General features: G+C 61.4%; 7 protein-coding genes across 7 annotated transcripts; 3 read left to right on the forward strand and 4 right to left on the reverse strand.

Moving 5' to 3' along the window:
• Positions 1-176: 176 nt before the first annotated feature.
• Positions 177-936, reverse strand: TMA22 (Translation machinery-associated protein 22; the record flags this gene model as incomplete). Its single annotated transcript, XM_069357236.1, has 4 exons — positions 177-281; positions 338-529; positions 582-712; positions 777-936. The coding sequence occupies 4 exons, from the start codon at positions 934-936 to the stop codon at positions 177-179; spliced, it is 588 nt and encodes a 195-aa protein (XP_069205173.1).
• A 281-nt stretch (positions 937-1,217) lies between these two features.
• On the forward strand, positions 1,218-3,859 carry Q8F55_008855 (uncharacterized protein; the record flags this gene model as incomplete). The annotated part of the gene is made up of 12 exons (XM_069357237.1): positions 1,218-1,349; positions 1,410-1,476; positions 1,546-1,913; positions 1,959-2,098; positions 2,134-2,258; positions 2,297-2,437; positions 2,476-2,814; positions 2,849-2,964; positions 3,003-3,031; positions 3,068-3,143; positions 3,182-3,307; positions 3,344-3,859. 12 exons carry the CDS (start codon positions 1,218-1,220, stop codon positions 3,857-3,859), a joined length of 2,175 nt encoding a protein of 724 aa, XP_069205174.1.
• A 67-nt stretch (positions 3,860-3,926) lies between these two features.
• On the reverse strand, positions 3,927-4,919 carry Q8F55_008856 (uncharacterized protein; the record flags this gene model as incomplete). Its single annotated transcript, XM_069357238.1, has 7 exons — positions 3,927-4,039; positions 4,077-4,213; positions 4,249-4,352; positions 4,387-4,450; positions 4,486-4,565; positions 4,602-4,842; positions 4,879-4,919. The coding sequence occupies 7 exons, from the start codon at positions 4,917-4,919 to the stop codon at positions 3,927-3,929; spliced, it is 780 nt and encodes a 259-aa protein (XP_069205175.1).
• A 429-nt stretch (positions 4,920-5,348) lies between these two features.
• SLA2 (sla2 Src-like adaptor 2) lies at positions 5,349-8,843 on the forward strand (the record flags this gene model as incomplete). The annotated part of the gene is made up of 5 exons (XM_069357239.1): positions 5,349-5,514; positions 5,660-5,802; positions 5,858-6,072; positions 6,108-7,350; positions 7,389-8,843. 5 exons carry the CDS (start codon positions 5,349-5,351, stop codon positions 8,841-8,843), a joined length of 3,222 nt encoding a protein of 1,073 aa, XP_069205176.1.
• A 182-nt stretch (positions 8,844-9,025) lies between these two features.
• ubc7 (ubiquitin conjugating enzyme Ubc7/UbcP3) lies at positions 9,026-9,903 on the reverse strand (the record flags this gene model as incomplete). Its single annotated transcript, XM_069357240.1, has 6 exons — positions 9,026-9,235; positions 9,271-9,443; positions 9,481-9,544; positions 9,578-9,610; positions 9,680-9,806; positions 9,854-9,903. 6 exons carry the CDS (start codon positions 9,901-9,903, stop codon positions 9,026-9,028), a joined length of 657 nt encoding a protein of 218 aa, XP_069205177.1.
• A 336-nt stretch (positions 9,904-10,239) lies between these two features.
• On the reverse strand, positions 10,240-11,802 carry RPT2 (ATPase of 26S proteasome regulatory subunit 4; the record flags this gene model as incomplete). The annotated part of the gene is made up of 6 exons (XM_069357241.1): positions 10,240-10,260; positions 10,316-10,563; positions 10,611-10,665; positions 10,713-11,645; positions 11,696-11,752; positions 11,800-11,802. 6 exons carry the CDS (start codon positions 11,800-11,802, stop codon positions 10,240-10,242), a joined length of 1,317 nt encoding a protein of 438 aa, XP_069205178.1.
• Positions 11,803-12,262: 460 nt separating this feature from the next.
• On the forward strand, positions 12,263-14,926 carry vid27 (Vacuolar import and degradation protein 27; the record flags this gene model as incomplete). The annotated part of the gene is made up of 9 exons (XM_069357242.1): positions 12,263-12,281; positions 12,344-12,361; positions 12,419-12,509; positions 12,584-12,699; positions 12,769-12,965; positions 13,003-13,270; positions 13,307-14,036; positions 14,074-14,782; positions 14,831-14,926. The coding sequence occupies 9 exons, from the start codon at positions 12,263-12,265 to the stop codon at positions 14,924-14,926; spliced, it is 2,244 nt and encodes a 747-aa protein (XP_069205179.1).
• Positions 14,927-15,195: the final 269 nt, after the last annotated feature.

Consider the following 15,195-nt stretch of genomic DNA (forward strand, 5'->3'; position numbering starts at 1 on the left):
GCGACCAGGGTTGAAGGAGCGGCTTGAGTAGACATCAAACGCATTAGTTGTTTAATATGCATCGGTTGTGAGCTGCAGGCCACGGCAGGGGAACCGTCCAGCGGGGTGGGCGGGTGCACAACTGCTCTCATGCAAGAGGATACGTCTATTAGGATATGTTAGACCTGGACACGGCCTCACGCCTCGGCCTCGGGCTCCTTCTTCTTCTTGGCCTCGACGCGCGAGACCTGGTCTCCAGGCGCGCCCTTGAGCACTCCGACCTGCTGCTTGAGCATCTCGACCTGTGGGTGGCGTGTCAGCGCGGCAAACCCTCGCGAAGCGACGATGCGCCACTCACCACCTCGTCTCCCACGTCGCCCTGCACGACAATCTCGTCCTGCCCCTGCGGGTTCTTGCTCACACTCGAGCCCGTGGCAAACTTGGACGCGAAGAGCTTTGCCGCCTTTTTCAGGTCGACGCCAAAGAGCTCGAGGCCCTGGATGTGCGTGAGCACCTTGCGCTTGGTGCGTTCTTCCCGCTTGATGATGATCTGGGGGTGTGAGTGGGTGTGGCTAACGGGGCCCAATCTCGAGGCCACACACCTTTGTCGACTCCTTGAGCTTGGCCTCGGCGGCCGCCTTCCTGGCCGCCTTCTGCTCGGCCTTGGCCGCGTCGGCCTCAAGCTTCTCGTTCTTCTCCACCGACAGCGTGCCGATACGCGCGGCGAGCGCGCCTGCGGGGGGTCAGCGGTGGCCCTACGCGCCGCAGAGGCATCAGCCCTCCCAACAGACACCCACCCGCGCCCCAGATACGCTCAAACTCGGCCTTGTCGGCCTCCTCGAGCGTCGTCTTGCACTTGGACACTGAGGGCCCAAACTCGCAGTACTCGGTCGGGAGGGAGCACACCGAGCAGTAGTAGGCCTGTACGGGCTTGGTCGAGGGGCCTGCGACGGACATTGCGGTGTTGTTGGGTTGGGTTGTGTGAGATGTAGATGCGGTCGTCGTCGTTGTCGTGTCGAGCACCTCGTCGTTGTCGTGTCGAGCACCTCGTCCTCGATGTGGCCGAAATCTCGTTGTGTGAGCGGGAGCAAATGCAAGTACGGCGCGTGTAGCCACAACGTCACTGAACAATGAATGACGATGATGCAGCGCGGCGCGCGTAGACGACGACGATAACATTCACTTCGTAGACTCCTCGCCTTTACCATCTACACCTTCCAGCGCACCCCCCGCCCGCCATGTCGGCAAACGAGCAGGTGCGCAGCACCCTCATCGAGATGGGCGTCGACGGGCCACGCGCGCACGAGGCCGCGCTCCGGTACCAGACGGTCGACGCCGCCATCAACTGGGTATTTGGCGAAGGCGAGACGGTGAGTACAGTACTAGGGGCAGGAAGCGAGTCACTGGGATCATTGCTGACCCTGCTGCAGTGGAGACCACCGTCGCCGGCGTCAAATGTCCCGCTCTACTACGATTCAGAGCCGTCGTCCGCGATGGGTGAGTAACGGCCCAAGTGGCAAGGCTGGCGAGCTGGCGAGCTGCGCCTTCCTCGCGCTGACATCTCAGACGACGGCTCGGTCACCGTCACGCCCTTCACCGACGACTACCCGGCCACGTCGTACACGGCGCCGCCTCCCCGCCCCATCCTGCAGAGCAACAACCCGTTCCAGAGCAAGAACCCCTTCCGGAGCAATGCAGTGCAGCCCTACAGCAACCTCGAGGAAGAGAGCCTGCGCAAGGCCATCGAGCTGTCCCAGCAAACACCGAGCGCCGCCGACGAACGCACCGAGCGAGAGCGCAGCGTGCGCGCGTCGGCGCCCCCGCCTTCCCCGCGCCGCTTGGATAACGACGACGACGAGGTCGAGCGGCTCGCCTTTGGTCCTAGCAACAAGGACGATCTTGATGGCAAGCTGGCCCTTGTGCCAAGTCAGGCGGTGAGCCTTGACGGTGACGGTGACGCCAATGCTGACGATTACTAGGCTTCAACCGCTCAGGCCAACAAGGAGGAGGAGGACATCCAGCGCGCCATCCAAGAGTCTATGATGTCGGCCAGCCTTCACTCTGTGGGCTCGGCTGGTAATGACGACCACCCTCCTCAGACAAGGCGGGCAGATGGAGCGTGAGTTACTCTGGGCGTCTCGTACTCACACCAAGACCAACGGTATACATTACTACCTCGATGCCATCATACGCCGCCTATCTCCTTCAAGTCCTCGCCGCCGTTCCCCAGATCCGTGACGTGTTTGCCGCTATTGGGGGGAGGAGCGATGATGGACCTGGTATGCCGGATTCTCACAGCTCGGGCTAACGCTTTAAGACGTCCGGCAAATCAAGGCCATCCTCCATCTGCAAGAGACCACCGAGGATACCTACGTCGACATCAACAACGAGGTGGAGGCGATTCTCAGCAAGTGGGGGGCTTACACCGACTCCCTCCCACCAACGCATGAGATTTCTGGTACGCCTAGCCAGGGTAAGGATGACACTGATCCCCAGATGTGTGGCTCCCCCCCATTGCCGAGATCTTGGCCGATGCGGCACGTAACGGGCCGCCTCTCATCGACCTAAATGGCTCGCTAGCCGACTACTTGCGCAAACCAGAACTGGTGCTGTGTACGCGGCTCAACCAGGCGCCACACAGAGCTCTCCACGTCAACTTTGAACGAGACCTGTCCGGCCCTGCCAATATCCACGAGCAGCTTGCTAGCATTGTCTGGTCGTCTGCCAATCCAGGACAGAGCATCGACAATCTTGCAGATGTCGTCTTTGTCAACCTGAAACGCACACCAGGGCTGGCAGTCGCGCCATGGCAGTGGGACGAGCATGTGACGCTTGGTGGGTTTGAGAACGATATCCGTGCTGACTGCAGATCGCTATCTCACTCGAAACGCACTGTGGGCTACCCAGTGCCGCGCCGAGCAGGGTATCGTGCTCGGCGAGTTGAGGCGGCTGAAAGAGGAGATTGAACACTTGACTTCCTTCAGGGTGGGGCTATCGGTCTGAGGTGTGCTGACTTTCCGCAGGGCAACGCCGTCCCGGATTCCATCAAGACGTGAGTGGCTATCCCATTCTTGTGCTCACACCTCAGGTTGATCAGCCATCTAAAGTCGTCGCCATCATCTGACGACGTTCAGGCCGCCTCTCGGGCCGAACTGACAGCAAAGGTGTGTACCTAACATTCGAGCAGGCCTGACACCTCCAGCTGGAGCGCATCTCCGATGTCATGAAGGCACGTCTTGAGGCTCTCCGCGCGCAAGTCAAGGATCGTGAGGAGGCGGCCAAGCGTGGACTCTTCAACACCGATGACCCCGAGAAGAATCAGCACAAGGTAGGCCTTGGCTCTGTTACAATCGCTAATGCCTAGTACTCTCTCCGGGCAATATTGTGGCATGACGGCTTCACCAACCCCGGACGGCACCTCTACACCTACGTCAAGAACAATGGCGTGTGGTGGAAGGTCCAAGACTACGAGGCGACCATGTCCAGCTTGGAGGCCATCAAGAACGACACCACCGGCTTGTTCACCGACGGCGGTCCTTGCCTCTTGGTCTATTCTCGCGATGGTCCAAGACCAGACACGGTGTACGAGCCGTCACCCGACGACTCGCCACTACTGTCCGCAGCGGACGTCGCCAACAGCGAGACAGATACGCCGACTTTGAACGCCTCGCAGGCGGACACTCTCGACACTCTGGACACGCTGGATACGCTGGACACTGCGTCAGTCTCTGGACGCGTTGCCAGTGACGCCATGGACGTCGAGGAGGTGAGCGCTCCGGCTGAGGACGTTGAAACGCCTCTAGCCTCGAGCGCAACAGGCTCAGCCCCAGCCCCCGCTGGCAAGCCGTCATCCCCTCTTGTCGACATGGATGCACCATAGTACCACTCCCCATCTCTCATAGACCCAATGTCAACACAGCATGCATCTGGCGTCGCGTCGCGTCGCGCTACTGGATCATGATCATCCAGGCGAGGACGAAGAAGAAGAGGCATATGGGGTAGACTGCGAGCCATACCCTGTTTGCTGGCAACCCTGTGCCGTTAAAGAAGTTCATCGAGGCTGGGGTGTGAGCGGCGTCACATGGTTGTAGACTTACCCCAGACACTCCAAGCCCAGCAGATGAGGGCGACTGGGACTCTGACATAGAGCTTGTGGAGGACGAGGGCGACGATGGACGCGAGGAGTAGCGGACCGAGGGCATATCCGAGGACGCAGAGGCTCTGGAAGAATGACCTGGGGGTTAGCTGCGTGTCGGAGGGATAGCTCACACTTTGCCGCCTAACAACTTGGAGTTGAAGGTGACGACGACCGAGCCGACGGTGACGAGGGAGATGACGAGGGAGAAGACCTGCATGTGCTGCTCTGGCGGAGACTGGGAGGTCAGCCGCGCCCGGCCACACACTCACGTCGATGGAGAGGGTGATGGCGAGGGAGAGGCAGATGACGAGGGGACCCCAGAGGTCCCAGTCCCTGGTGGGTGAGCTAGTACCTTGCTTCACACCCACCTCAGAGCCTGCGAGTGGCCGCCTTTTGGGGGGTAGAGCACCTGGAGGAGCTTTTGGTAGATTGAGCGCAGGTCGCGCATCTGGCGTGTTAGCTGGCCCCCGCGCGTGCAACGCACGATGGTCGCGCTGACCGGCTCGTCGAGGGTAGACTCGCCGGTGAAGCGCTTCTCGATGCGCACGCCGCCCCAGCCCGTGACGCGCTCCGACGCCGGCGTCGACCCGATGCGCCCGCTCACGCCTGACTGGCCGAGGCCTGGCGCGCGCGCCGCCGCCGAGGAGGGGCCGGGCAGCGGCGCGTCCTCGGTCACGGGCTTGGGCGCGAACGACAGGTCGTCGAGGTCGTCGTCGTCTGCCTGGCTGGGGGGTTAGCGGATCCTCGATGGCGCAGCATACATTATCTGGTGGTCATTCGAGGGGACGGCCGCGTACGACATTGTGCTTGTTGTGGGTGGGTAGTGCAGTGCAACGGCAATGACGATGGACGGTCGCTGAAGCCACTTACGCGTGGAGGTCGGGGGTGTGGGGGGCGCCTAGTGGACGCTGTTGTTAGGCGTGTGTCTCGTTACCACGCCTAACCCTGCTATCGACCAACGTCATTGCCTTCCCTTGTCGGTTCGGCGCACCGCACCGTCGTCGTCGTCGCAGTCTGCTCCTTTGTCGTCACCCACGCAGCGCAGCAGTTGCAGCGACGACACGACCGCCGCACGCCGACACGACACGACACACCCCCCATCCCATCCCATCCCATCATCTTCACACTTGACACCCCCCCACAACCCATCCCATCATGTAAGCCGCCCGCCCCCCCCCCCCCCCCTCGCTTGCACAGCACTCACCCCCACCCCCACCCCAGGTCGTCCAGGATGGGCCGCTACAACAACGGCCCCGACTATGACGATGGCCCATACTCGTCGCGGCAGCCGACCCACCAGCCGACCCGCCCAGTCGACAAGGACAAGACCGAGACCGAGCTCACAAACAACATCAAGAAGGCCACAAGTCCAGAGGAGACGGCTCCCAGTGGGTCCAGTGCACGCGGCCGAGCTGACACGGACCAGAGCAGAAGCATGTCCGCAGTATGTTGATTCATCGCCCCCGGGCGAGTGAGCGACGCCGTCATGCCACTCGCACTCGCACCGGGGCCACAACTCGCATCGCTGACATGACCCCACAGAGTGCATCGTCTACACATGGGACTACCACTCGTCCTTGTCGGTGTGGAACGGCCTGCGCACCCAGCCCATCCTCGCGGACGAGGTGCAGACGTTCAAGGCGCTGATCCTCGTTCACAAGCTGCTCCAGGAGGGCCACCCTGTCGTGAGTGGGATGCGTGCCGCACGCCCCATGGCAACGCAGCCGCTGACCTCGCCAGACCCTCAAGGAGGCGCTCGCCCAGACGGGATGGCTCGAGACTTGTGGACGCACCGTCGGCGGCGACGGAGCAAAGGGCTACGGATCGCTCATCCGCGCCTACACATCCTTCCTCCTCGCCAAGCTCCGCTTCCACCGCCACCACCCCGAGTTCAACGGCCTGTTCGAATACGAGGAGTACATTTCGCTCAAGAACATTGACGACCCGAACGAGGGGTGAGTGGTCGCTCGAGGACAGCGCTGACAGACAGCTACGAGACTATCTCGGACCTCATGGCGCTGCAGGACCAGATCGACTCCTTCCAGAAGCTCATCTTCTCCCACTTCCGCGGCGCCAACAACAACGAGTGCCGCATCTCGGCGCTGGTCCCGCTGGTCAAGGAGTCGTTCGGCATCTACAAGTTCATCACGTCGATGCTCCGCGCCATGCACCGCCGCACTGGCGACGCCATGGACGTCCTCCTCCCTCTGCGCGAGCGCTACAACACGCAGCACTACAACCTCCGCCGCTTCTACTACGAGTGCTCCAACCTCAAGTACCTCACCGGTCTGATCAACGTCCCCAAGCTTGGACAGGAACCTCCCAATCTCCTCGACAGTGGTGGAGACGCGCCCGACCTTCCTGAACGACCCAGGGCCGCGCCTCCTCCCAAGAAGGCGACGCCACCCCCTCGCTCAGACTCGCCAAACCCAACCCAGGGCGAGATTGAGGAGCAGCGCCGCATGCTCGAGGAGTATGAGCGCAAGCAGAAGGCTCTCGTATCCCAGCGCGAGGCCGAGGAACGCCGCCAGCAGGAAGAGAAGACCCGCCAGGAGGCCGAGCACGCCGAGATGCTGCGCCAGCAGGAGGAGCGCCAGCGCCTGGCCCAGGAGCAGCTGCTCCGCGACCAGATGAACCAGCAGTGGCAGCAGGCCAACCAGGGCCAGACCCAGCAGATGGAGCAGGAGATCCTGGCCATGCGCGGCCAGTTTGAGCGCGACCAGATGCTGCTCGAGCAGTACGACCGCCGTGTCAAGTCTCTGGAGAACGAGCTCGCCGTCATTGGCGCCAACGTCGGCGCTCAGATGAACGGCAAGGACGAGCTCATTGCCCAGCTGCAGCGACAAATCGAGGTCTGGAAGAACAAGTATGAGGCCCTCGCCAAGCTCTACTCGCACCTTCGTACCGAGCACCTCGACCTGCTCAACAAGTCCAAGGGCTACCAGCTCAAGGCGGGCTCGGCCCAGGAGGCGATTGACAAGATGGAGCGCATGGAGCGCGACGTCAAGACAAAGAACCTCGAGCTTGCCGACATGATCCGCGAGCGCGACCGTGCTCGCTACGACCTCGACCGCATCAAGTCGAGCCACAAGGAGGAGATTGACCGTGTCAAGCGCGACCTCAACTTTGCCAACGAGCGTGCAGAGGATGCTTCGCGCAACAAGAGCAGCGAGGTGTCGCACGTTATGAGCAAGTACAACCGTCAGCTCACCGAGCTTGAGGACTCCCTGAGGGTGGGTGTTCTTGAAAGAGCTTGGTGCTAACCCATCAGTCAAAGCAGCTCCAGATCGACGAGCTCCTGTCCAAGATTGACGAGCGTGACGGCGAGATTGAGCGCAGCAAGGAGGAGACGCAGCAGGAGCTCGAGGCGATGCAGGAGGCCATGGACCTGCTCGTCAAGGAGTCTGCCGAGCACGGTCAGACCCAGACCGAGGCCGAAGGCACCTTCAACGCCCAGCTCGACACCCTCATCCTCGACCACCGTAAGGAGCTCAACGCCATCATCGACTCGATTCTTCAAGCCTGTGTCCAGAAGGTCGACGACTCGATCTACGAGCTCGAGGCGCCAACATCCAGCGGAAACAACACTGCCACCCCCGCCTACACCCAGTCGCTCATTGAGAAGAGCATGTCGAACGCGACCGAGTTTGCGACCACGTTCAACCTCTACCTCGGCCGCAAGTCGGGTGGTAGCTACGTCGACGTTATCCGTACCGCCAACGAGCTTGCCCAGTCGCTGTCCGAGACCATCCTCGCCTCCAAGGGCATCACCCGCCTCACCGAGACGGACGAGGCTGCTGACAAGATTGTCCGCTTTGCCAAGACGTCTGGTGACGTTGGACAACGCTTCTTCCTCAACCTCCAGTCGTACAAGCTCACGGCTAGTGGGAACAAGGACGAGATTGCGCTGCGCAACAACGCCGAGACCCGCAACGCGCTCGCCAAGCTCTCGGAGACTATCGAGACGGTCATGCCGAAGACCAAGACGTCGATCAATGCCAACGGCGACCTCGGCGACCTTGTTGCCAACGAGATGGACTCGGCTGCGCGCGCCATTGAGGACGCCACGCGCCGTCTCCAGTCGCTGATGAGCCGACCCAAGGACGACCGCTTCAGCGCGATCGACGTCAAGGTGCACGACACGATCCTCGAGGCCGCGTTGGCCATCACCAACGCCATCGGCCGCCTCATCCAGGCTGCCACTGAGAGTCAAGAGGAGATTGTGCGCGAGGGCAAGGGCGGCGGCTCTACCCAGGCCTTCTACAAGCGCCACCACCGCTGGACTGAGGGTCTCATCTCTGCTGCCAAGGCCGTGGCCTACGCTACCAAGTTGCTAATTGAGAGCGCGGACGGTGTGATCAACGGCACACACTCGCTCGAGCAGCTCATTGTCGCGTCGAACGAGGTGTCTGCTGCGACTGCGCAGCTCGTCGCAGCGTCGCGTGTCAAGGCATCGCTCATGTCCAAGACGCAGCAGCGCCTTGAGGTGGCTGCCAAGGCGGTCACGGACGCGTGCAAGGCGCTCGTCAAGCAGGTCAAGATCATCTCGAACCAGAAGACGGAGGAGGACGATGTCGACTACAAGTCGATGGCGACGCACGAGTTCAAGGTGCGCGAGATGGAGCAGCAGGTCGAGATTCTCAAGCTGGAGAAGGACCTGGGTGCTGCGCGCCGGCGGCTGGGCGAGATGCGCCGTGCGGGCTACCACCAGGAGTCGGACATCTAGGGGGTGGGGTGGGGTGGGGTGGGGGGGGGGATTGCAGATGGTCGTTGTCGTCGTTGTCTAGATACCCGAAATGTTAACGTGCTAGTGGCTGGGGTGCATAGTGGGGAGTGTGGGGTGCATAGTGAGGCGTGTGCATGGCGTGTGCGAGTGCGTGTACGTGTACAACAGGTGGTGTCGGCGGATCAGGATGCGGGCGCCGCGGACGCTGAAGCCGAAGCCTCTGCTGTGGCCGAGGCCGAGGCCGAGGCCGACGCGCCGCTCGTCTCGCCCGCCGCCGCCCCGCCCGCCTCAGCCCCAGCCTCCTCGTCCTCGTCGATACCGAGCAGGCCGCGGACCTGGGCGCGCACGCGGCGCTCAAACTCGGCCCGGTTATCGCGGTACAGCTTGCAGCACTGCCGTCAGCGCCTGCCCGGCCCACGCGACGCACCTCGACGTCGGCGCCCGACTCGATGTTCGGCTCGGCGAGCATGCTCAGCACGGACAGGAGGACGCTGCGCACGCCCTGGATGGGCGACCAGCGCTCCGACGCCGACTCGTACCGCAGCGGGTCGTCGCCCGGCGGGTGGAGGATGGAGATGCACACCGTGCCGTTGGGGTAGACTGGTGTCAGCGGGCTCACGGGCGGCGCGCGGCGCACTGTTCGGGTGCAGGAGAGGGGGGTCGAAGACCATCTTGAAGGGGTAGTGCGGGTAGTCTGACGGCTGGGGTCAGCGGGTTGGGGAGGGGGCGCGTACGAAGAGGAGCTTGGCTGCGAAGATGCCGCCTTCCTGCGGGCGTGTTAGTCGGTGCTCGTCGCTCGCCTCGCCGCGGCTGGCACCGCGGCTCGGAGCACTCACATACGGCGTGCCCTCAGGCCCCTGGATCAGCGCCTCCCACTCCAGCATGTTGTCCTCGGACACCGGGCCGGCCGTGAGCATGTCGTTGATCGGGTCGGCCGTGAGGTCCATGTACTCCTTCATGAGGCTGGGGGCGTGAGCTGGGGGCCGGAGTCGCATCAGCACCCTACGTACCGCCTCACCGCGCTCGACGTCTGCGCCTGCGTGTTGTTCCGTCCGAACATGGTGTATGGTGTTGTTGCAACGCGAGATGGACAACGTCGACCGTTGTAATCGCACCGCCCGCCGCCCGATCCACATCGCGCCACCCTGCCGCGCCGCCGCCCAGCTTACTCGGGCAGGCAACGTGGCTTCCCCGTGGGGCGTGCTGACAGCCATTTCACAGTCACTGCGTCCACTGCTCGTGCGACGTCCCACATCCACGACGACTCGCCCCAACCGCGCCCACCCCCCCCCTCGCCCCCCCCCCCCCCCCCGCCCCCCCCCCCCTCGCCCCCCCCCCCTCGCCCCCCCCCCCCCCCAGACTACAGACTCCATGCATGCTCTCTCTATTCCACTCCTTACAGATACAATCCAGCAGGCTGGGTTCCAAGTCAGCTTCACGCCCCATGCAACCCCCCGCCCCACCCCACTCACAGTGTTCTCGTCCTTCCTGTACAGCACCTTCTCGCGCGCAGTCGTAAAGTCGGCCTTGGTCACGCGCATGCGGCGCTCGCGCAGCGCCAGCAGACCAGCCTCCGTGCACACCGCCTTGATGTCGGCGCCAGACAGGTCGTCCTTGGTCATGACCAGCTCCTCGAGGTCCACATCGTCGGCGAGCGACATGCGTGACGTGTGCAGCTTGAAGATGTGACGCTTCGTCTTGGTGTCGGGGAGAGGGAACTCTGCGAGGGGTTAGGGGACGGCGTTTGGGCAGAAACACCAGACTCACCAATCTTACGGTCGATACGACCAGGACGGATGAGAGCGGGGTCGAGCGACTCAATCTGGGCGTGTCAGTCTACGCACACAACCCCCGCCACGCCACACTCACTCGGTTCGTCGCCATGATGACCTTGACATCACCACGCTCGTCGAAACCGTCGAGCTGGTTAAGCAGCTCCAGCATGGTTCGCTGAATCTCACGCTCGCCGCCCGAGGTCGAGTCGTAACGCTTGGTACCAACAGCGTCGATTTCGTCGATAAAGACGATACTAGGAGCGTGCTCCTCGGCGACGCGGAAAAGCTCGCGGACAAGCTTGGGACCGTCACCAAGGTACTTCTGGATAAGCTCCGAGCCGACGATACGCAGGAAGGTGGCAGACGTCTGGTTGGCGACGGCCTTGGCGAGCAGCGTCTTTCCTGTACCAGGCACACCGTAGAGAATGACACCCTTGGGAGGGCGGATACCCATCTCCTCGTACAGTTCTGGGTGGGTGAGGGGCAGCTCGACCGACTCCTTGATCTCCTGAATCTGCGACTCGAGACCACCAATGTCGGCGTACGACTCGGTCGGCGCCTTGTCGAGCTTCATCACCGAGACCATCGGGTCCGTGTCGTCCGCGAGCACACCGACAATAGCGTGCGTCTTGTGGTGAAGAAGAACCGAGCAGCCGGGCTCGAGAAGGTCCTTGTCGACAAACGACATGATGCCAACGTAGTACTCGGGTCCGTTGCCGCTCGACACAATCGCGTGGTCGTCGTCGATAATCTCCTCGAGCGAGCCAACACCCATGGGGGCGCCGCGAAGCTCGTCCACACGCGTGCGGTCGGCTGCTGTGCGGTCCTCGCCCGCGCTGGTCGCCTGGCTGGCCACAAACTCCTCCTCCATCAACAGGTAGTCCTTGATGCGCTCCATCTTGAGCATCTTGAGCTTGCAGCGAGTCGTTGGGTAGACTGCTGGCAGACGGGTAGCCGCGTCGGGTCCACGCCTCTTCTTCTTGCCGACACGAGTGGGGACAGGGGGCTCCCACTTGGGCGCCTGCTTCTACGTTCCGTCAGTTGTCGAGCCTGTGGAGGCCGGGGAAGACGACTTGCCTTCTTGTCATCCTTTCCACCGCCGCCTTGGCCCTTGCCACTGGATGGGGTGTTTCCCTACGAGGTGTTAGTGACGGCGACTGTGGTGATTTCTGTCTGCTCACCATGGTTGTGTTGTAGAGAGTGTTGAGAGAGTAGTAGACTGATGGAAGCTGGTCGAGTTGTGTGGTTGCTCATCCACCAAGGCGACAACGCGCGTTCACAGCAAGGGCAGGCGTCATTGACGAGTGTGATAAGCCAGTGGATGACTCGAGTCCACGTCATTTAAAGCGGAATCAAATGTCTCCACTCCGGCCCAAGGTTAGCCCCGCACGGCATGCAGCAAGAGAGTGCGCGGTTGTTGTTGCTTTTTGCCACCGCCACTGCGCGTGCACCACCACCACTGCTGCGCTGCTGCACCACCACTGGCCACCCAGACCACACCACAACTACTTCATCCACACCCCTCCCTCCCTCTTCTTCGCGCACTTTGCCGTCATCACATCGCCCAACTCGACCACACCATCGTCCCTCTTTAAACAAAGCGCACTACAGCATCAGGCAAACGATCAAGAGGCAAAGTATACAATGTTTGTCCTCAAGTCCCGTAAGTACAAGCCATATCTCTGGCCTTCCTCGCTCTGAATTTTGTTGACACCAACCGCGCAGTCTTTGGGCAGATGTGGGGTATGTAGACCTCACCGGACACGTCGCGCCCATCACCATCACTGACCCGGTCCCCAGGCAACACTGCCAACCCCGAGCTCATCCAGATCCCCGCTGGCCAGCTCTACCTCGTTCGCCCCGACAGCATTAAGGGTTCCAGAGAGTGCATGTGCGTGACACTTTTGCGAGCCACTGAAACCCGGCCCGCATGACCCGGGGTTCTCGAGCTGACATTTCTCACAGCTTCAAGGACGCCGTCGCCACCATCCGCCGCACCGGGGTCGAGTTCCAGTACCAGCTCGTCGTGACCCGTGCATACGAGGAAGGCGAGGAGCAGCTCCTCGAAGAGGACGCTGAGAGTGAGTCGCACTGCCGTTACGCCTGTTCCTGGGCTACTCCTTCAAAGCACACACTGATCATCCTCTCAGCCGACGACGAGCGCGTCTTCCTTATCGACCAGGCTCTCTCCTTCCGCTTCGGATCGGTGGACGGCGAGTCGACCTTCTCGTGGCGTGATCTGAGCGGCGACGAGGGCGACCTTTGGGAGTTTGTGTGCAACAAGGCCGTTGGAGCACCTACCAGCAAGCTCTTCGAGCTCACCCTGTTGCGCTGCATCTACGAGAGGGTGGGTGACCTGATATGAGCAAAACTGACGATATCAGAAGTACCACCGCTCTCATGAGGGTGCCTCTGAAGCTGAGCTTGAGGCTCTCAAGTACCAGGAGCCTGAGCAGTCTGAGCGAGCGCAGCCTGTTATCGAGAAGGCAGCCGATGCGGAGGAGGCCCCGGAGCATGAGGACCCCTTCAAGGACGTCCCCGTACTTCACAGCGCCAAGGGCGAACTCTACCTGTTCGACACCGAGGCGGACGTTTTCGTCATTCAGGAGAAGGATGTCGACGCCGATCTGGCCTCGAACGGCGACTTTGACAGTAGGTGTCAGGTGACAACAGTCCACTAACCACCAGCCTGGATCATTGTCCGCAAGGACGGCACCCCGTTCATCTCGATCCCCATCGACTCGGACATGAACCCCCGTTTCGACATGGCCAACCACGCCTTCATGTTCACCTTCCGTGAGACTGAGGGTCTTCCCGGCATGACCTGGTGCTTGCGATTCGACGAGTCGGTCTTCAGCGAGTGGAAGGACAAGTTCACCATCTACATGTGGGAGAACAAGAACCAGACGAGCTACGCCAAGGCTCAGGCTGTCGAGCAGCGATACATCCAGGACGCCTACAACGACGACGATGTCGAGATGGCTGAGCCAGAAGATGCCGAGGAGGAGCAGGAGGAGGAAGAGGAGGAGGAGCAGGCACCTGAGCCGGACTCGGAGGCCGAGACCGACGAGGAGTACTCGAGCGACTCGGACGACGCCTTCTTCAAGGGCTCCAAGAACGAGCAGCTTGCTGTCGGTTACAAGAACGACATGTCCTTTGTCCAGCGTGGCAACATGATTGGCGTGTTTGCCCACGACCGCGACAAGGTCAAGTTTAGAACCGCCATTGACCGCGTCAAGGACATGGACGGCAAGAACTTTGCACCCAAGAAGATCATGCTCCACAACCAAGACGCCGACATGCTCTTACTTGACCCTGGAAACAAGAACTCGGTGTTCCGCATGGACCTTGAGTATGGCAAGATTGTCGACGAGTGGAAGGTCTCGGACACTGTGAACGTGGACAACATTATCCCAGAGTAAGTCTTGGATGGCCGAACGTCAGCTGACAAGCAGCTCCAAGTACGCCCAGATGAACCCTCAGCAAACCCTCATTGGTCACTCCCACAACGGCATCTTCCGCATCGACCCGCGTGTCCAGGGCAACAAGCTGGTTGACAGCCAGTTCAAGCAGTACGCCGGCAAGAACGACTTCTCTGCGGCTGTGACCACCGAGTCCGGCAAGCTGGCAGTGGCGAGCAACAAGGGTGACATTCGCCTGTTTGACACGATTGGAAAGAATGCCAAGACTGCACTGCCCGCTCTTGGTGACCCCATCATTGGTGTCGATGTGTCGGCCGATGGACGATGGCTTGTGGCCACCTGCAAGACATACCTCCTCCTTATCGACACCCTTATCGGAGACGGACGCTACAAGGGCTCGTATGGGTTTGACCGTAGCTTCCCCGCGGACAGCAAGCCCATCCCTCGCCGTCTGCAGCTCAAGCCCGAGCACTTGGCCTACATGGAGGACCCAGTGTCGTTTACGCCGGCACGCTTCAACACTGGTGTCAGTGAGGCTGAGAAGACGATTGTCACATCGACCGGCAAGTACGTCATTATCTGGAACTTCCGTCGCCTCAAGCAGGGCCGCACGGACGACTACCAGATCAAGAAGTACGACTCGCGCGTTGTCGCCGACAACTTCAAGTACGGCACCGACAAGAACATGATTGTCGCGCTCGAGCACAATGTGCTGATGGCGAACAAGAAGGATCTTGCCAAGGTGAGTGGGGGTGTGGGAGTGCGTGGGTGGCGACTAACGCGTGATTAGCCCACTCGTGAATCATTGGCGCCTAGAGCAGCCATCTCGACGCCGGTGCGAAAGTTGAAGGACTCTCATAGTGCGATTGTCCACAGCCCCTATTAGAGTGACGATTGGATCGAAGGGTTTATAGTTTTTTAATCTCGTTATGTACTTGGGCCGTGTGCGGCTTGATTGGAGCGCGGCGCGGCGGTTTGTAGACGACGACGGCGGCGGCGGCGGCCATGACAGTGACATGCATCGTGTGTTATCGCAACGTGTGATGGATGATAAGGTGTGGTGGGTGGTGGGGTGGGGGTGGGCAGGACCTCCACCCGTTGTTTTTGGGTGACGTTTGATTCAGGTCCGGCGGCGCGGCGCGTCACGAGCCGTCC

Source organism: Vanrija albida, assembly GCF_041260175.1.
Source record: "Vanrija albida strain AlHP1 chromosome Unknown contig_7, whole genome shotgun sequence".
Taxonomy (NCBI): domain Eukaryota; kingdom Fungi; phylum Basidiomycota; class Tremellomycetes; order Trichosporonales; family Trichosporonaceae; genus Vanrija; species Vanrija albida.